Raw genomic sequence first — 20,647 nt, forward strand, 5'->3', positions numbered from 1 at the left:
CGTCTCCCTTGCCCAGCCTACCCCCCGCCCCTGTCAGCCCCGCGGTCCCACGGCTCTAGGTCGCCCCGAGCCCCCTCCCTCCTCCCATCCTTTCTCTGTCCCACCCTCCTTAGCTTTGTGCCCGGGGAGCCAAGCCTCTTCCCCTCTCAGCCCCGCCACGGGAGGAGGGAGCCGCCACAGACGAGCTGCAGCTAGCTGCCCCGGGCAGGGGCACAGGTAGGTGGCGGCCGCGGGCTGGGCCGCTTACTGAGCCCTGGGCCGTGAGTGGGGGCGGGGGCGGGGTGTGAGGGAGGGGCGGAGTGGGGGAGGGGAAGACCCGGAGGGATGCGGTTGGGGTGTGGTTGGGTGAAATGTGTGAAGATGAGGATGTAGGAGTGTGGAAGATGGGTTTAAGGATGAGGTAGTGGTGCTGGGGTTGGGTATGGGGGGCGTGTGAGAATTGGGGTTCGGGGAGGGGTAGGGGAAGAGGACAGGGTTTTTTTGGGTGGACTCGGGGAGGGGCATGCGTGGGAATTTAGAGAAATGGAGAATTGCAGTGCTGGGAAAGGAGCTTTGAGGAGTGCAAGGAGGAAGGGATCTAGGATTGTCAAAGGAGAAAGGGTGGGGTCTTGAGGGTAGGGAAGAAAGAAGTTGGGGCTGTGGATTGTGAAGTTGAGCACAGAGAAGCCTGAAGGAAGGGGATTTTGAAGGTTGAGGACAGAAGACAAGGAAAGAAATGGAGAGATATGGATCCTAGGAGAGGGAATCCCAGAGAGGGGAGGAAGGGAAGAATAGGTGGTAATGACCGAATAGATGTGCCTGCGGATGAGAGTGGGTGGAGATGAATGATGTGGGGAAGGACAGGGAGGCTGGTGGTCGTGGGATTGGGTCTAGAGGTCAGAGAGCCAGATTTCATTCAGAAGGGCCATGGGAGGATTAGAAGGGCATAAGGTTTGAGAGGTGGGGACAGAGCTGAGAGGGGGTGAAGGAAAGAGGGTTTAGGATTTTTCATGTGGAAATTGGATTTTGTGTGAGAAGCTCTAAAGTTAGGTAGAAAAACTAAACTGTAAGTCTCAAGGTGTGGGAGAGATTGATAATGTTCCTGAAGGAAACTAGGGAGCAGGGTATGGTACCAACCTCTGGAGCTTGGGAGAGGAAAGGGTATGGATGAGAAGGCAGGTAGGAAAATGCGAGTTACAGGAAAAATAAAGGGTGAGGGAGTTGAACATTGAATAATGATGGCTGACACAGAACAATGAAGGTAAGATTGTTAGTTGGTTATTCATGGTTTAGAACTAGTTTCTGTTCAGGTTTTTATGTTGGAAATTTTCTCAAGAATTCTGCATTTTCAAATTAACCAAGGGTGTCTGCAGCCTTGGGATGAAGGCCAAGAGTTGACAGATGTTTTCCTGGTGTGTGGATGTGGGTAATTTCTGCCCTGGCAGAAGGAAGAAGGGAGGCCTCAATGTAGCGCTCTGTCCTGGCTCTGTTCCCACCAACTCTTTCCTCAAATGTTCACTGTTTTTTTGTGTGTTTTTTAAAATCTCCCTGTCCCTCCCTCCATCCCCCCAGCTTGAGCAGTGAATACCAGAGGAATCAAACAGGTGGATGAGATTAATTTTTAACATATTTTTTTTATCCTTAAGGCTTATGCCATATTTTTATTCTTGAGAGACAGCATCATGCAGTGGAAAGAGCTTGAACTTTGGAGTAATACAGCCTTGAGATTGAATTCTAGCTCTGCCACTCACTAGCTCTGTTCCTTAAATAAGTTTCTTTACTTCTCTGAGCCTAAAAATCTGTTAAATGGCAATCCTAACCTAATAGACTTGTTGACCATTACTTGAGACCATTTAATATATAGTACCTAGCACAGTGCTTGGCACCTGATAGGTGCTTAATAAATGGTAGCTATCATACCCACTATCATCATCATAATCTTTACTATGATTTATTATGGGGATTGTTAACTTACTTTACCTACTAAAGTTAGGTGTTTTCTTCTCTTTCTCTTCAAATTAGATATCTATAGACTGAGCTCCCAATTTTAATCCTGTTGCCTCCAACCCTCCAACCCCCATGACATAAGAATAAAGCATCTCCGTATTCTCATGCTTCTTGCCTGGTAAACTGGCTTCAAGTTCTAAAAAGCTATCATGTTTAGTTATCAATTCTTTTATTTTGCCTCTTATTCAAGGAGGCTGTAGAAAAGTGAGTTATTAATGTAGTAAGGTTATATCTTATTCATTTGATGAAATTACCTGGCTTCATGGTATTGGTTCATTTATGGTGGCCAAATACTAGAACATGCACTATAGTAATATTTTTCTACAATGTTGTATGGGTTACCAAACTCTGTAGGGAGCTGGGAGACTATTAGAATGTCCCTGTTACTCTGTTCATCTTATATAAAATATAGCTAATGGAGATCTACACAGAACATTGTTATTCTTACAGATACTGGGTATTTTCATTTTCTAGTTTGTATGGGGTTTTTGTCATGGTATGTCTCGTGAGAGGACCCATTTATAATAGACCACCCTGTGCAACAGCCAGGCAGAAGCAAAAACTAAGTGCAGAAGCTTTGTATGGAATTCTCTTGCCTTTATGCTTCTTAATAACCTTGAAAGGTTTAAATGCTACGGGTTATAATTCTTAGATCATTTTATAGTACCTCACAAGCTCTCAGGAAGCTCCTTATTGGGAGAATGCAAGATGCGCAAATTCAGTAGCAGAAATCAAAGGTCACTAGGATACCCTGAACCAAGATGAATTCCTCAAGTGCCGTAGTTGAAGAAGAGACCTTGGGGTTTCTGGACAGATGATGTAGGTTTACTCTTTAGGAGATATTGGATCTCTTTTCATTATTTAGAAAGAGGACTAGCACTTGATGAGTAATTTAAAGCTAAAATAGAGCCATAACTGTGCCCCTTTTTGAAAATGATCCCTGGAACCAGAAGCTGCCAGGATTTGGAGCAGCCTGGGTTAACATCCTTACTCCTGTCCCAAGCTGCTGTGCCCTCTGCTGGATAGAATCAGACTTTTCTGAAATTTATCCGAAGTAGTCATCCATTCATCCATTTGTCCATTTTACTCCTGAGTTTGTGGAAGGCACTATTGGGAGTGAGGATTACAGGTAATACAGATGCACAGACCCTATTTCTTTGCCAAGGAGCTTATAGTGTGCTAGTCCATTATAATATGTTATCTTCCATTGAATTTGCCTTTCTATTAAAATCAAGTCATTCCTTTTTAGGACCATACTTAGTGTCTACTTTCTCATTTATAGGTAGAGTAGGATTCTGAATGTCCAATCACAGGGATAAAGACCAAAGAGGATCTGCTTTATCTTCTCATCAAGATTAAAATCTGTGAGATTGAAAGGGCCAGACGCTTGCTTCTGCTGGAAGAAGAGTGTAGAATAAGTGAGGCATCTCCTTAGCAGCAAGCTGAACACTAGCAAGACTATGAATTATAAGAGCTGGCACTGTGACAGGAGTTTTTCTTCTGGTTGGTAGATTTCTCCCCCTGGTAGTACCAGTAGCAATATACTCCCATCATCTGCTTTGCTTCTGCCACCTGCAGAAGGGTCTGGCAAGTGGGGGAGGAGCTGCAGCTGTTGCCTGGAAGAGGAGCTGGCTCCTAGCAACAATATCAGCAGACCCTGCAGCTCAGAGCACTAAGCCTATCCCTTTGAGGTCTCACCCTTCATCTCAGCAAATATCTGTTGAGGGCTTACTCAGCACTAGGCACTATGTTAGGCCTGGGAAAGAGAAACAAATAAGTATCTTACCTTCAAAGAGCTCACAACTCTGGGAACATTAGTAAGAGAACAGGCATAGTACATGGTGTTAAGTGCTATGTAGGAAGAGCCAGTGGTGCTTTGGGAAAAAACAGACAGGCATGCACTGGTACAGGGGTTAGGGAAGGTTCCCCAGGAGAGGGATGGTGGCGTTAATGATGAGTAGGAATTAGCTAAGCCAGAGAAGGTTGTACCAGCCAAAGGGAGCCAAATGGGGAAAGGCCAGTGGGAAAAGAGCCCAGCCAGTTTACCTAGGTAGTACTGCATGGTTAGAGTAGGGCATAAGGAAATGAGCAGGAAAGGGTGAGGCTCTCAGCCTAAGCAGGGCCCTCTTTTCTCGTGTGTTTTACACACATAATTATCCTTGGGAGAAACATGGATTGTACTGATGCCTGCAAACAGAATCAACTGTTTGATCTCCAGAGACTCAGCATTTTTTATCATTGACTTGATTGTTTGTTGATACTTTTCAGTGTCATCATAGCTACATCCTAGCCCTGCATTGATGCAGAAGAAGCTGGGTTGGTTCACTATAAAAGTCAATGAGAGTCTTTCAGAGATAATAGCTTTTAAATCTATATTATATTAAATTTTACCTTTCTTCTCCCTTTAAATTGTTATAGAAATGATAATCAAATACTTTCATTTAATGTAGCAATTTCACATGTATATTGAAATCTCACAGTTCCTCAGGAAAACAAGTATTTATTCCAGTTAGTGCTTTGGCACAAAAATGTCACCCATGTGATGGCATAAATAACCAACTGGTTTTGATATTTCATCTTACCTCAGAAGTTCCCTAAAAGAGCCTTAATAGAAGTGGTGCTTCCAAGGGCCAGAATGGCTTTTATTTAGCTCTTATGATAGACATCTTCATTTGTAAATCCAATAAAAACCCTGTTGCTTGTGTTCTGTATAAGGTTTAGCAAATGAGTAAACTGCAGTTCTCCCAGTATCTGCTCAGGGACTATTACATGCCAGAGCACTTTGTTGGGAAGTCTGGTTGAATTAAGCATGATCCCTCCTCTCAAGGAGCTCAAACCAGCTGAACACAGACCCAGAAACAAATCAGTAGCAGAACAGTGAGCCAAGTACAACAAAGAAGTGTGTGGAAGGTGCCACGGTAGCAAGGGAATTTTTCATTTCGAGTCTTCTATGTATAAACCTGGTTTTAAAAACAGAAGTAAATTCCAAATGTACTATTTGTAACTTGAAAATCAATAAAAATTTGACAATTTTAATGGCTGTGTAACATTCCATGGTTTGGATGTATCATAATTTACTTAATAACATCCCTGGTTTTGGACATTTAAGTTGTATCCAGTTCTACTAACATCAACTGCTGCCATGACTTTCCTTGTGAGATGATTCTTTGCCCACTTCTGTGATGAACTTCCTTAGGGTGAATTTTAAAAATGACATTTGAACTGGATTTTGAAAGATGAATAGATCACCAGATATACAAAAGGGGGAGGGAAGGAAAGGGCATTCCAGGTAAAGGCAATAGAGGCAACTTCCAGTGCCAGAGTTCACAGGCAACTGGTAAGCTTCATTTACCCAAACCAGCCACAGGGCCTGCCCGGTAGGCTCATAAAGTTCTGGGCACAGCAAGATGAAGTTACATGTTACAGATGGCATTTTAATTGGATTTAAAGCTTCCCTTGTGCTTTGCTTTTACAGTCACAAGCAAGGCAATGTCTTACTACCTCAACTCAGAAAACCACCTGGACCCAGGTCCCATCTATGTGCGAGAGAATGGGCAGCTGCACATGGTCAATCTGGCCTTGGATGGCGTCAGGAGTAGCCTGCAGAAGCCAAGGCCTTTCAGACTGTTTCCCAAAGGCTTTTCTGTGGAGCTTTGCATGAACAGGGAAGATGATACTGCACAGAAAGAGAAAACCGATCATTTTATCTTCACGTACACCCGGGAGGGGAACCTTCGGTACTCCGCCAAATCCCTCTTCAGCCTAGTCCTGGGCTTCATCTCTGACAATGTTGATCACATTGATTCCCTTATTGGCTTTCCTGAGCAGATTGCTGAAAAGCTATTCTCTGCTGCTGAAGCCAGACAGAAATTCACAGAGCCTGGTGCAGGGCTGAGAGCTTTACAGAAATTCACCGAGGCCTATGGAAGTCTGGTGCTTTGCTCCCTGTGTTTGCGAAACAGGTGGGTATTCTGATTAGGATATTGAATGTTTTATTGGCTATGTTGTGTCAAGCTCTGGAGCTTAGTAGACTTGAGGGCTTTCCCCATCAAATAGCACTTCAGTTTAGAACTTTCAGACACAAAGTGGTGGGCCATTTTAAGGAAAATCACTGTCTTGTCTTCCACCCTCATTCTCCCAAACAACTTAGCTTTATTTTGAAAACATTTTACAAGGATTAGTTGATTGCCACAGTTCCATTAGGCTGAAAATACCCTTCTACCAACTTTCCTAGTAAGAGAAAATAGAAAAGACAAGATGTGATCTGCCACATATTTCTTGGTATGCTTTTCGGGATGTGAAAATTAGTAACAGAGTTCTCAGCCCTGTGCCAGTTTTCAGACCACTAGATATTGAGCACTAGATAAAAAGAAATTTTAAAAGAATGAGTGATTAAAATTTCCAGTACCCTAAAGTGTGGAAATTTTCAAATAAGGTCCCAACACTATCACCAAGGTCTGTCTTTCCTAACAGAGCAGCTGTTTTCTCTTGTGACTTGCCTTTGCTCCTGTACTTTTATTGATTTATTTAAAATTTTTATTCCACCATCATGTAAAATGACTTTTAAAGCATCTACAAATTTAAAACTAACTTTTAAAAAATGTACACAGAAAAGAGTTTAAAACAAGCAAAAAATGTAGAAAGGCAAACACAAGCCTCCTTCTCATCTATTTTTTCTCTCCAGAGGCAACTACTATTACCAATTTCTTTTATATCATTCCATAGATATTCTGTATATACACATGCATATATAGCTCTACCCTTTGTCATGCAAATGGGAACACTGCTTACACTGTTGCGCACCTTGCTTTCTTCACATATTTTGAAAATCATTTACCATCAATACTTATAGTTTTTTTGTTTTTAATCTTCAGCTGAGGGTATTTTCTTCATTGCTTTTCAGAGAGAGTGGAAGAGAAAGAGAGAGAGAGACATTGATGTGAGAGAGATACATGGACTGGTTGCCTCCCGCACACGCCTTGACGGGGGCTGGGGGTTGAGCCTACAACTGACATATGTGCCCTTGGTCAGAATCAAACCCGGGACCTTTCAGTCCACAGGTCGATGCTCTAACCATTGAGTCAAACTGGCTGGGGCTACTTATAGGTTTTTTAAGTAGCTGTATAGTGTACCACTATATCACATTTTCTGTGATAATGTGAAAGGCAGCTTAGTATTAAGATGCACAATCAATATGATCATTTAGGCCCTGGCTGGGTAGCTGTTGGTTAGTGCATTGTCCCAATATGCCAAGGTTGCTAGTTCAATCCCTGGCCAGGGCACATACAAGAATCAACCAGTGAATGCATAAATAAATAGAACAACAAATAGATGTTTTTTTCTCTCTCTCTCCCCCCTCCCTCTCTTCCCTTCCTCTCTCTCTAAAATCAACTTTAAAAAAAATATGATCATTAAAACAAGGCTAAACAGAAAGCATGTAGTAAAAGAAGAGAAAGTCATAACAGAAAGCATAAGCTAAGCTCATATGCTTGGAAAAATAAAGAAGCAATTTTTATTTAATTGGCTCATAGAATTAATGCTTTTACCCGAGGCCAAATATTGTACTTTAAAAAGAAAAGACATAAGCAGATGCAGACAAAAATAGAACTGTGGACTCATGAACTGTACAGACACCTTATGAAAGCTCTGTCTTTGTGCTGTGGACTCAGTCATGGCTGGGCCTGGGGCTGCTGCCAGTGGAAAGGAAAAAATTACCTTGCCTAATGAAAAAGTCAGGCAATATTTCATTGCAGCTCATGCATTTGAAATACATTTTACTTCTTTATTTTTTATTCCAAGTTATCTGTTTATTGTAGAAAAGTTTGAACAATGAAAAATAGAATTATGATGTATACCTCATTTTAAAATTTTATAAAGGCAATACATACTATTTGTGAAATACATAAAATTATAACATTAAACACTTAATAGTCCACCATTCATGGTAATCATTTTCAAATATATATCTTTCTGCATTTTGGAATATACCCTAATCTACAACTTGTATTCTGTTTTTTTCATCTACTTAACCATTATGGCTTAAGTAATTTCTTGTGATAGTGAAAATGCTTTTTATACATTTGTGATGTCTGCATACTGTTCCAGTGGTCAGTTTGGATGAGAATAGCACTTTTATTCATGTTTGATGAGTGTATAAATTAATGTAGCATTTCTGGGAAGCAGCTTAGTAATATGTATCAAGAGCCTTAAGAAAACATCCATGCCATTTGTTAGCCTATTCCATTTATTAAGAATCTGTTCTAACTTCTGATGTAATAATCACATATAGGAACAAGTATTTTAAAATAAGGGTTTTCATTATAATAGTAGTTGTAATAGTGAAACCTGAAAATTGACTATCCAACAATAGGAAATTAGTTAAGCAAATTATGGTATATTCATATGAGATATATAACTATTAAGATAATATTCAAAGAACATTTAAAATGATGTGACATGTTCATTATATACTAAATGAAAAAATAAGAATTAAAGTTACATACACCATATGATCCCAGTTTTGTTTTTTAAAACTGAAATTTTTATATGTATTGCATATATAGAAAGAAAAATGAGAAACCCACTGAAATATAATCTAATTAGTGGGATTGAAACTGGGTTTTAATTTTTTTAATAATTTTTCATATTTTCTTAATTTTTTCTCCAAGGAGGTACTATTTTTATAATCAGAAAAAATATAAGAAACATTTTTAACATAATCTTTTGGCTCAGATTTTTTTGCAACAATTCCAAACTTTGCTGTCTTATTCAGATACAAGAATAAGATTTTCGGCTGTGATTTTAAAAACTTCCCTTCTCCTTTTGAATTCCCAAAGGAAAATAGGAAGAAGGCAGGAGATTTGGGTTTGCATTTGCAGTCCAGGGCTGAAGCTGCAGCGGCAAAGGTTGTGCCAGCACAAAAGCATTCAGGTCAAAGGGAAAGAGCTTGAGAAAATAATTGAAAATAAGATAATTCTGTAGGTGCAGGTGCTTGCTGTCTTGGGATTGAGTCACAAAGCTGCCTGCCAGAAGGAGAAGCCAGTGTCTTTGTAACTGAGTTCCAACTCTCCAAAACTGTCTCCTCCCTGTGTTGAAACCCCAGTGATTTTTAATCCCACTGGTGGTCACAGGGAGGCAAATATGTTTTCCTTAATATGTCACGCTGTGTAACTGAAGTAATTATAATAGCCACCATTTAATGAGAGCCTTAATAATCCTAAAAAGAAGTAATCATCAGCCCTGTTTTCTAGCTGGAGAAATTGAGGCTCAGAGAGGTTAAGTAACTTTTTCATAATCATACAAGTAATTAGGGTTGTTAGAATCCAAACTCAGGTCTGGATTCTAAAATATGTGCTCATTCTGTTGCTTCTTCACTCACTGTTCTGAACTCTTTAAGGGGCAAATTGGTAGACTAGTTTTGAGCAAGACCTAGAACTTTATGTTCTAGATCAGTGATTTTCAACCAGTGCACCACAAGAATTTTTAAAACATGCAATACCTGACTATTTAGTCAGGGGCACGACCTCTTTTTCCTTAGATTGTCAAGTAAAAAAATGACAACAGCCAACACAATGGTAGCCTTTCTGTGTGAATGCCCTGTCTTGAACCATAAGTATATAGGTCATATAATAGAGTTGCATCTTTTTGGTCACATCATATAATAAGGCTGTGTCTAATTGGTTAATTCTTGGTACCAGAAATCCTTATATATAAGTATAGGCACCTGACTTTTTTTTTTTTAAAGTCACTTTGGAGCAAAAGGGGTAGGTAATTGCTATTATTATTATTTTGTAAATCAAAATTATGCCTATTTTTTTTTTTTGTCAAATGGGCAAAAAATACATTTTTTGGTGTACCACAGAATTTTAGTAATTAGTTTGTGTGCCATGAGATGAAAAAGGTTGAAAATTGCTCTTCTAGATAAACATCTAGTAAGATCTGTGGCTTTGCATGTTGGTTTCTCAGCTTTGAATTTTGTAATGTATGTTAATCATATTATACATTGTTGTGTCCTTCTTGGATAACATGTTTCAGAATTACTAAAAATCTTTTGATTAATTTATCAAAGGATGTGTGTTTTTCTTTGATTACAGTAATTCCCATTAACCCGCTTCAACTCAGTGATTGTAAAATGGAAAACAGCAGCTTTATTTACAGTGCAATTAAAATACATCTGAGGAAATAGGGCTCATTTGTGTACGCATCTGAGCTCAGTCATCAGGCAGCTTAGAGGGGTATCAGTGCCCCAGGTCATCTGTATGTAGCAGTCCAGTGACAGCTTCAGTACATCTTTTGTTGCAAGTAGGAAGAAAAGAGATCTAACTTTCCTCTTACTGTCGGATTATTCCATCCTGTTTTTGGTAATTATGATCCTGCTGACAGAATAGAGATGTGCCACATTTTAAGTATAACCCCACTGGTCTTGGCATGCCATCTCTCTGTGGAAATATCTAGACACCCATGAGAAAAGTGGATGAGAAAGGCACACTTTTGCCACAAGTCAGTATCCCTGTTCTTTTAGGATCCTCTTCCTCTGTCACACCTAATCCCTTTTCATTTTTTTCTCACTGATGTCATCTAAAAGAAATGAATGACTAGAAAGCAGGGTGGGGGCCACGGCCTGGGAATTGGAATGCCTTTTTGGTCTCCTTTTCCTCTTCAGAGGCCTCCCTGATGCCTCCTGATAACAGTTTGGCAAGGTGCTAGTGTAATTAAATTGGTGGTTGTGCTCACAGGTTTATCTTAATAACCGTCTAGATTAGAGTGAGTTCTCTTAGTGGTCATGCTGCACATGCTTTCAGAGTAAATTTAGCATGATAACAGAGACACAGAGGAGTGGGCAGCTACTCAAACTTGGGTTTGATTAGAAAAGATCAAATATGATCTGCAAAATACTTCTTGATATGATCTTGGATATGAACATTAGAACCCAGAGTTCTTGGCCCTGTTCCAGTTTTCAAACCACTAAATATTAAGCATTAGATAAAAAGCAACATTAAAGGAATGATTAAACAATTTTGAGTACCCTAAAGTTTGGAAATTCTCTGATAAGGTCCCAACACCACCAAAGTCTGTCTGTCTGCTAACAAAGCAGATATTTTCTCCTGTGACTTATCTTTGCTCATATACTTTTATTTATTTATTTAAAGTTTTTATTCCACTGTCATGTAAAAAGACTTTAAAGGCATTTACTAAGGAAAAAAATTCAACCAGTGCCCACATAGTAATTAGTAAAGTCTGCTTATTACATAGTACTTTGTCCTGATGGAATGTTTACTGTGTGGCATGAAGCCACAAATGATAATGTTGTAAAATAAGGAAAAGAAAAACTGTTAATTGTTGCCCCACAGATATCTGGTGATTTCGGAAAAACTTGAGGAGATTAAGTCTTTCCGGGAGTTGACCTGCCTGGATCTTTCCTGTTGCAAGCTTGGAGATGAACATGAACTTCTAGAGCATCTCACCAATGAGGCCCTATCTAGGTATTGCCACCATTTGCAGATGAATTGTTTTAGTATTTTTTAAAAGGATAATCCAATTTGATCATCTTGAAGAATGCCAATTACTTCCCAATCTTATGTTTATTTGCTAATTTTTTTGTAAACCTTTTCAATTTCCATTTACTTGATAGAACAAATATAGGTTGGACAACTCTTATGAAAGTAAGTCAGTTTCATTTTTCTAAATAACCTTTATTTCAACATGTAGTACTTGAAGCTACCTGGTTTGAAAAATTATTTTGCCCTTTATTTGTCTAGTCCTAGTTTATTCTAGCAAGAGATGAGGAGTTATATAATTTTCCATAATCATCACTTTCTATTTTAACTGTCAGTGAACTATAAATTATTTAAAAAGTCAACTATTAAAGACAGCCAAGTACATCCTTTTCAAGAACCTTAATTTAAAGAAGTCACTCAGTTCATACCATTCACAAATATCTGACTGATCTCAGTCTGGCCAGCAGAGAGGAGGCCGAATGGATTCCTTTGTGGTTTTATAAACACCCAGAGGGATAACAGCATTACAAACCTGAGTCTAACCCACTTCCTGGGGCCTTCCTAGGACAGACACCTACATACTGCTCTGTACAAAGGTATTTTTGTGTGAGGTTAGTAAAAGTTCAGATTTCCTCTTGTGTGTGGGACAGTGGAGCACATTAATACACCAGTTTCAGGTAAGCTGGATGGATTGGGTTATGGGTATTTCTTAAAAACCCATTCTGAAAATCTGGATTTATAAAGCTAGTTAAACTTAGAGGATTGTTTGCTTTGCCAAAAGAATTCTCATAGGAGTTCTTTAGCAGACTTCCCTCACATAATCTAGAGTGTTTTTGGTTTCCACACAGCATTTGTCAGAAATGCAGCTTTTGTGTTTAACAAGGTATATTTATCTTCCTAATGGAGTCCATTTATCTCATTCCACCATATACTATTAGTGCCTTCTGCCATCTGAGATTAATGCCACATGACACTTTGATCCCTAAATTAACCCTCACTTAGTGACTGAAATAGCACCAAAATATCTTTAGCTCCATTAAATGCATTGGGTGTGAAATAGCAGGGTGGGGAAGGAGGCAGTGTAGAGGATATTTTACATTTTATATTTTTAAATGAAATTTATGAAAGTGTGTTATACCTAGACTTTCTCAAACTCTCTAATTTATTTATGGACTTTGTTTCCCTAGTGTAACTCAACTCCACCTGAAGGATAATTGTTTATCTGATGCTGGGGTACGGAAAATGACAGCACCAGTTCGAGTGATGAAAAGAGGCCTTGAAAATCTATCATTATTAGACCTATCTTGTAAGTGTTATTGGAAATAGATTATTAATGTTGGAAGGATGGCCTTAGAAATCACCTAGTTCTTCCCTTCATTTTAGAGGTGATAAAGTGAGAGGACTTTCCTAGATGCCACAGCAAGTTAGTGACAGAGCAGGACTAAAGCCAGAGGCTCTTGACTCCTGGCCAGATACCTCTCCTGGCATGCTGGCACCTCTTCACTGTAGGAAAAGCCCTCACAGATTCATCAGTGCCACTCACTGTGTGCAAACAGGGCAGCCTTTCATCATATCTGTAGCATCTTTAAGGCACATTTGGTTCATCTTTACTTTCTTTTAGTTGCTGATCCATAGTGTCTGTCATCTAGGTCTTTTTTCTAATACGAATATTTGCTTGATGAAAATCTAAATGAATCCACAGTTGTGATAACTTACTTAGAATTAGCCAGATACTGACACCAATGTTAGAAAGTTGATAGAGATCATTTACAATTTAACTGAGCATCCATTGAATGTATGGCAGGATGGTACAGTGTCAGAAGAAGAGAAGGAGCAAGATTCAGAGGACACTCCTTGCTCTGCTACTCTTATTAGCAGCTGTGTGCCCTTCAGCAGGTTGTTTAGCCTCTCTGAGCCTTGGTTTTGGCTTCTGTAAAATAAAGATAATAATAATGTCCTGCCTTCCTCTCAGGAAAGTGTATTCATTCAACAAATATCTTTTGAGCATCTACAATGTGCCAGGCACTGTGCTCATGGCCTTGAGGACTCAGTGCTAAATGTACTGTCTGATGTGAGAAGGTAATATGTAAGAAAGGCTTCTGAAAAAAAAGCAAGTTAGTAATAGTAGTAATAGCCCCTGTGTCTAAGTACCTTTGAAAACCTTTTCAAAATAAATCTTTTTACTCTGGAAGTGAAACAGCCATGAACAAAGTCTGATGAACCATTTAAATACATGTTGATATATGTTGTTTCCTTATGGTTGCAAGTTAAACCCTTTGGAATACCTACCTGGTTCATTTATTTTTCTGCTAACCCCCCAACTCCTAGAAAGTTAGAGCTATAAAGGATCTTAAGGTTCATCTTGTGTGTGGCTCCTTCATATTACAGGTAGAATACAGAGAAGATCCCTATATTTAATTTACTCTGAAAAGCTTGTTCACTCAATATTTTATATTTTATCATTGTTTGCCCCTTTTTCTGACCTTATTGTTGACATTTTAGCAATAGTGATACTGTAACTGAGCACTACCTATGTTTTTGACGTCTAGGTAACCCTGAGATCACAGATGCAGGAATTGGATACCTCTTTTCTTTTAGAAAACTAAACTGCTTAGATATCTCTGGAACAGGGCTCAAGGTAGGACTTTTACTCCCTTCTCTTATTTTTCCATACTCACAATTAGATATTTTGCTTCTGTTAATTGATTGGTGTTTAGAAAAAACTGGTATGTATGATGGTGTTTATTTCCTACTGAAAGCAAGTACTAATTGACCAGATGTGTGGGCTTCCTGTTCTGTCTTTCCCTCACTAGGACATCAAAGCTGTCAAACACAAGCTCCAGACCCACATAGGCCTTGTCCACTCCAAAGTGCCTCTGAAGGAATTTGATCACAGTAACTGCAAGACTGAGGGCTGGGCTGACCAGGTACTGCATATTTTCCCCCCACACAATTAATATGGCTTTTCATTTTCGTTCTAAGTTTCATATTCAACACTTTGAACAAACATTAATCCTCTTGGTATTTCTTGACTGAATTGTCATCTTCATGTTAAATCAGACACACCGATGGCCTATAATTGACCCAACTACTTCAAGAAAGATGTTAGATGCTAGTCCTTAAATCTCATGCTCTGGTCACTAGACTGTGCCTCATCCTTATTGGACCTAGGAGAAAATTTCATCTTACAAAGATTCTGAAAATAAATGAACTTTGGCTTACTTTGAAAAAAGCAGTATGACCCACTTCTGAAGGACAGTTTCTCTTAGCTGTCTAGAAAGAGAGTAAGTCACACTGATAATGATCCAAACCTCTTCCTCTTTGGGGGACAAATTTCTTACATCTTAGAGCCTAAATGAGGAAAGGTCTTTTTGTCCTCTCACTGGACATTCCCATTTTTATCTTGACTCTGTCTCGTTGTCTTGATGGTCTCCCTCAACTTCATAAAGTACAGGCTTAAGTGGGAAGCCAAAAGGTAACTAAGTATACAGCACCAGTAGATGCCAGCTTGACTATGGCTGGTGCCTTTCTCCTTCAGACCCTTTAAATCAGTGTTCCTTGGTAGAGGCCTAGAGGACTCCCCAAACTGTTTTGTTCTGTATTCTTCCTTGGTTCAAGCTGTAATGCATGATGGTGGACCTATCCAACTGCCTGATTGTAGTATCACCTCCCCATAGATAAACAGGAAGGGGTGCCAGTGAGTCGGTCTTTCAGAAGCATTTTGAAGTTGGTCCAGAAAATGCATGCTGAAATAATTATCATAGTGCATTGCCAGACACAGTTTGTAGCACTGGATGAATCCTAGACATAGCTAGTAGTGGACTTGGGGCAGGTAGGTGTGGATGGTCATATAAAGGCTGATGTAGTTTGGTAGCAGGTTGTCATGGTGGAAAGAGCTATGGAGTCAAAGAGACCTGGATTTGGGATCCTGGCTTGACAACCCGACTTAAGGCAACTTTGAGTCTCTGTATCTTCATCTGTAAAATGCAGAAACCAGGAGCTCTCCTTCAGAGCTTGGTAAAGGTAAAGTAAAGTACCTGGCAGCCTGGCCTGGAAGTAAGTGAATTAGACTCTGTGCAGATTCAGCCTGGCCCCCAGGACTTGGCTGCAGAGCTTTATCTGTCTCTTGTTGATCCCTTGTTAAAACTGTTTCAGGCAGACTCTGTGCTCCTCCTGCCTCATTTTCAGCATGCGACAGAAAAAATGAGGCTAACAGGAGTCTCCTTACTTCCCTATCTCTTTCTTAAATTGTCTCCATTTCTTCTGCTGTATTCTACTTCCCTCCTATCTAAGGGGAACAGGGATGTGACTATTTTAGTGATAAGTCCTTTTGGTATGTTTTTTCAGTTCTGTTCCCTAAGATCACCAGCTTCCTCTGTGATATTTTACTAATTATTTCCCTCCACTGCCCCACCACTGCACCTTCAGTCTCACCCTGTATTGGCTATTTTCTTTCTGTGTATAAACATACTTGAGCTACTCTTACTCTAACATGGTCCTCATCCCCCAACAGAATGGTGAATTGTTTTCTGTTATCTCTCTCACCTCCTCACTACCTACTCAGTTCTTAATCCTTTGTAATCTAGGTCTGGCCTTCACTTCTCTACTGTAGGTGTTCTCTTAAAGGTAGCATGTGATCTCATAGTCACCTCCTTGGATTTTCTGCAGCATCGATAGAAACATGCCTGCCTTACGCTTTTTCTCTCTTGGCCTTTCTCCTGGTTCTCCCCTAACTTTTTCACTTTTCCCTCTATTTCTTGCTGATTCCTCACCTCTTTTCTGATACCTCCACTCGCTCTCCTGGTGATCTTAACTGTTCTCAGAGGTGTAACTGTCCCTGTGGATCCACCTTCTCTCTCACACGACCCATTCCTAAATAACATCCATAAATCTCCACCTAGTACCTCAAATTCCCCTTTTCTAGAACCTAACACATACTCTTCTTCCCTATCCACAAGCTCTTCTTATGGACATTCTAATTTCTTAGTTGCCCACTGAGTCACCAGATTCAGTTCATCCATCTTGGCATTTTCTTCGATCTGTCCACATTTTCCATAATCAGGAAAGTATTGTAGAAGGGTTGTCAGTTGATATTTATTGAGTGCTTTTTGTGTGCCAGACACTGTGCCGCACCCTTCATGTATGTTATCTCATTTAACAAGAAATTGAGACTCAGAAATTAAATCACTTGCCAAGGGTCCCCCTGGCTAGTAAGTAGTAGCGCAAGCTCTGGAATTGTATTCTTTTTTTTTTTTTTTTAAATATATCTTTATTGATTTCAGAGAGAGGAAAGGAGAGGGAGAGAGACAGAAACATCAGTGATGAGAGAGTCATTGATCAGCTGCCTCCTGCACGCCCCCGACTGGGGACTGAGCCCGCAAACCAGGCATGTGCCCTGGCTGGGAATTGAACCCCGATCGCGTGGATCCCAGGTCGATGCCACGCCCGGCCGGGCTGGAATTGTATTCTTAAACTGTGTACTGAAATATTTTTCAGGACATACTGGCTCTGTGTCCTGAAATATTTTTCTTTATGATCATTTCATTGCATACTATAATGAAAAATATTAAGTTTAGTTCTTGTTACTCATGGTATATGTGAAATAATCATTTATTTATATATAGTTTCTACTCGGCCAGATTTCCTAAAGAATTTGTAGTCGCTTATAATAAAAATACATTTGTGATGGTGTTAAAAATGGAAGTTGATCATGAAGTGTCTTAAGAATATGGAAATGTGGGCATTTTACACACATACAAGAGTTTTGAGTTATAGTTGGTGCATTTTGAGGCATGAGAGTGAGACTAGGAATGTGTGAATAGTAATGACTAAGGTTTCAAATTTTAGTATTTAGTTTAAGGATATGCAGTTTATTTCTAGCTTGGATGAGAGATGAGAATAGGGAGTGAGGTTCCAGGTGTTTCCTGAGTCATGCAGACACACGTACCCCACAGGCTTGTATCTGACCAGCTCCAGTATTAACACAGGGACCAGGCCTGACTTGATCCTTGTTCTTAACCACAGTCATCTGAAGTGAGACTACTGCAGGAGTTTGTGATCACGGACAGGGAACAAAGGGCAACAAGGAAGGTTTGTGATTAAAAGCTTGAGATTTTGTTCAGATTCACATCTTTTCAAATACATTTTAGATTGTCCTGCAGTGGGAGCGTGTGACTTCGGAAGCTGTGAAGCCACGAGAAGCCTTGGAACCTCGAAAGGCAGCTCAGCACTTCTGTGAGGAATTCTATTTCCTTTGGAATTTTTGCTCTTAGGTTTTTTGCACCCATAAAGCAGTTAGCTTGTTTTCACAAAGTGGAAAATGAATTCTGATAGTACCGACTTAATTAAATCACCAAACCTTGTGTTCTTCAACATAGCTTACAGTATAAGTTCGCACTTAGCTTTGAGCACCAGTACTGGGAAAATAGCTTATTAAATGTATATATGTATTTACTTATCCCATCTTGTTCCAAAAATGATTTGCAATGGCACAAAAGTAGATAGATTACAGAAGATTAAAAGGAATTAAGCATAGCCAAAGGTAGAAGCAACTCAAGTGTTCATCAATAGATGAATGAATAATCAAAATGTATTATTTACATATGGTGGGATATTATTAAGCCTTAAAAAGGAAGGAAATTTTAATACATGCTATAACATAGATGAAACTTGAAGACATGCCAAGTGAAGTAAGCCAGTCAAAAAAACCCAAATATTGTATGATTCTTCTTATATGAGGCTCCTAGAATAGTCAAGTTCATAGAGGCAGAGAGTGGAAGGTGGTTGTCAGGGACTAGGTGGGGGGTAATAGGGACTTATTGTTTAATAATAGGTATGGAATTTCAGTTTTGCAAAATGAAAAACTTATGGAGTTGGATGGTGGTCACAGTAGCACAGCAGTGTGAATGTACTTAATGCCACAGAACTGTACACTAAAAAATAGTTAAAATTGTAAATTTAGTTATGTATATTTTACCATAATTTTTAAAAACAGGGTTAAATGATGAAATCTAAGTGAAGGAAAAATAAAGGTAACAAAATAGGAAGTGAAGGCATACCAAAACGAATACATGTCATATCATTCGCTAGAGTCGTGCCATAAATTTGGCTCTTAGAAGATAGTCAAGTCCAGATTTTTAATAGTAATAGCCAACATTTTTTAGCTTTTACTATGTGTCAAGCATTGTGCTAAGCATTTTATGCACATTATTTCATTTATCTTCACATCACCCTTAAGAAACAGGTTTTATATCCCTATAAAGATGAGAAAACTGAATCTCAGGTCATTTACCCAAGGTCTCTAATCCAGAAATTAGAGTACATGCCTTCAACTTGTGCTTTTGCATATGCCACTGTAACTCAAAGGGAATAAAATTAATCCAAACATCACCCTGTTTGGGCCTTTGTCATTTTCTTTGGATCATCTTTCTAGACCTGGGCAGGCATTAACATGCCAGTGTAGTAAACTCCTCACCCTTCCCTTCTGTCTCTCTTACAGATGGGAAGCAGGCTCGGACAGAAACCCCAGTGAAGTATCCCCTGGCAGACACCCACATGAACTCTTCTGAGAAACTCCAGTTCTATAGAGAGAAAGCCCCAGACTGCCATGGGCCAGTGTTGAAACTCGAAGCTGTCTCAAGCCAGGAGTCAAAGAAGAGCAAGAAAAGAGGTTTTGAGGAACCAGAAAAGGAACAGAGTAACTCTTCACAGTCTTCAAAGCAGAAATACGTGTGTCTCACTGTGGAAGACTGGGACTTGTTAAATTCCTATTGATTGGCAGATAGAAGTTGACCTTTCCCCCTGCCAACTCTAATGTACGAGAAAAGGGGGCTGATGTTTTCCTCTTTGTTTGAATTTACCTATGATATTAGCATAGCAAGCAGATATTTCTACTTTTGTGGTGGGGGAGGGGAATGCTATGGAAGTATGTAATAATTTCTAATGTATATTTTCAATACATAGTAATTTTTTCAAATAAACATTTTTGCTGTCCTTAAGTTATGCTTATGATATATGGACTGAGCCATAGGAAATAACACTGGTTTGGGATGAAAGGCCATCTAAAATAACAAGGCAGCTTAGCATGATTTGTTACCACCTCAATTTGGCCTGGCCAATTACATGTATATCTACCATATTGAGTGTTTACTAGGTGCCAAGCCCTGTCCTCCGTGGAAGAAAGGTATTAGCCCCAATTTAGAGTTAAGAAAACTCAGCCTCAAGTTAAGTGAGTTGTTCAAGGTCACAGAGCTTATAAGTGACAGAACCAGAATTTATACTCCTTTTTGTCCGACTCTAAAGCCCACTCTGTTAGTGCCTTTTAAATAATAATTACCATTTATTAAAATCCCAACTGCTATGTCTATGAAGTAAAGCAGCAGGAATCTTCACAGCAGTTCTGCAAAGTAAGTATTATCACCTCTGTGTTACAGATGAGGAACCTGAGACCGACGACTTGCCTTGGACCAGTGCTTCTCAATCTTTGTTGTGCATGCAGTCACCTGGGGGTTTTGTTAAAATGCAGATTCTGATTCAGTAGGTCTGGAGTGGGGCCTGAAGTTCAGCTTTGGTAACAAGTTTCCGGATATGCCAGTGTTTCTAATCTGTGGACTGCACTTTGAGTAGCAGGGCTCTAGACCTTCACTGTCTAATATGGTAACCCCTAATCACTTACGGCCATTGAACATTTGGTATGTGTCTAGTCCAAATTGAGATGTGTATAAACTAACTACCAGATATCAGACATCAAAGTACAAAAGTATGAGTGAAAAATATCTGCATTTTAAAGTATTGATTACATGTTAACATGGTAATTTGGGGTTTAAAAATGTGAATTTCACCTGGTTTTGTTTTTCTGATGTGGCTCCTAAAAAGCTTAACATGGCTTGCATTTGTGGTTTGCATTATATTTCCACTGGACAGTGCTGCTCTAGACCATATTCCATCCTTAAACAGTAGCTTAAAGCCAGACCTGGCAAGTATAAGGAAGGAAGAGAGAATACCTTAAGGAATTAAGAAAGTTGGTGTGACAGGTTTGACATTTGGAAGTACTCTGGAGTTTAACTGGGATTTTTATAAAGGTAGAGCTTGGATCTGATATGGTGCTAGCCTGCTTCCCAGCATCATATCAGAAGCTCTGATTTGTGAAATTTATGAAATGAAAA

General features: G+C 39.5%; 1 protein-coding gene across 1 annotated transcript; it reads left to right on the top strand.

Annotated features, from left to right (window-relative positions):
- Window positions 1-7: 7 nt before the first annotated feature.
- On the top strand, window positions 8-19,480 carry LRRC42 (leucine rich repeat containing 42). Its single transcript, XM_081145811.1, has 8 exons — window positions 8-216; window positions 5,462-5,948; window positions 11,337-11,468; window positions 12,671-12,789; window positions 14,033-14,121; window positions 14,297-14,410; window positions 17,633-17,717; window positions 18,982-19,480. Exons 2-8 carry the CDS (start codon window positions 5,476-5,478, stop codon window positions 19,254-19,256), a joined length of 1,287 nt encoding a protein of 428 aa, XP_081001937.1. The 5' UTR covers window positions 8-216; window positions 5,462-5,475; the 3' UTR covers window positions 19,257-19,480.
- Window positions 19,481-20,647: the final 1,167 nt, after the last annotated feature.

This window comes from Miniopterus schreibersii (assembly GCF_964146895.1).
Source record: "Miniopterus schreibersii genome assembly, chromosome: 8".
In the NCBI taxonomy this organism is placed as follows: Eukaryota; Metazoa; Chordata; class Mammalia; order Chiroptera; family Miniopteridae; genus Miniopterus; species Miniopterus schreibersii.

Coding starts and splice junctions, on each gene's coding strand:
- LRRC42 (XM_081145811.1), top strand. CDS start 5,476: ATGTCTTACTACCTCAACTCAGAAAACCACCTGGACCCAGGTCCCATC. Junction 11,469..12,670: donor ACCAATGAGGCCCTATCTAG/GTATTGCCACCA, acceptor TTGTTTCCCTAG/TGTAACTCAACTCCACCTGA. Junction 14,122..14,296: donor TCTCTGGAACAGGGCTCAAG/GTAGGACTTTTA, acceptor TTCCCTCACTAG/GACATCAAAGCTGTCAAACA.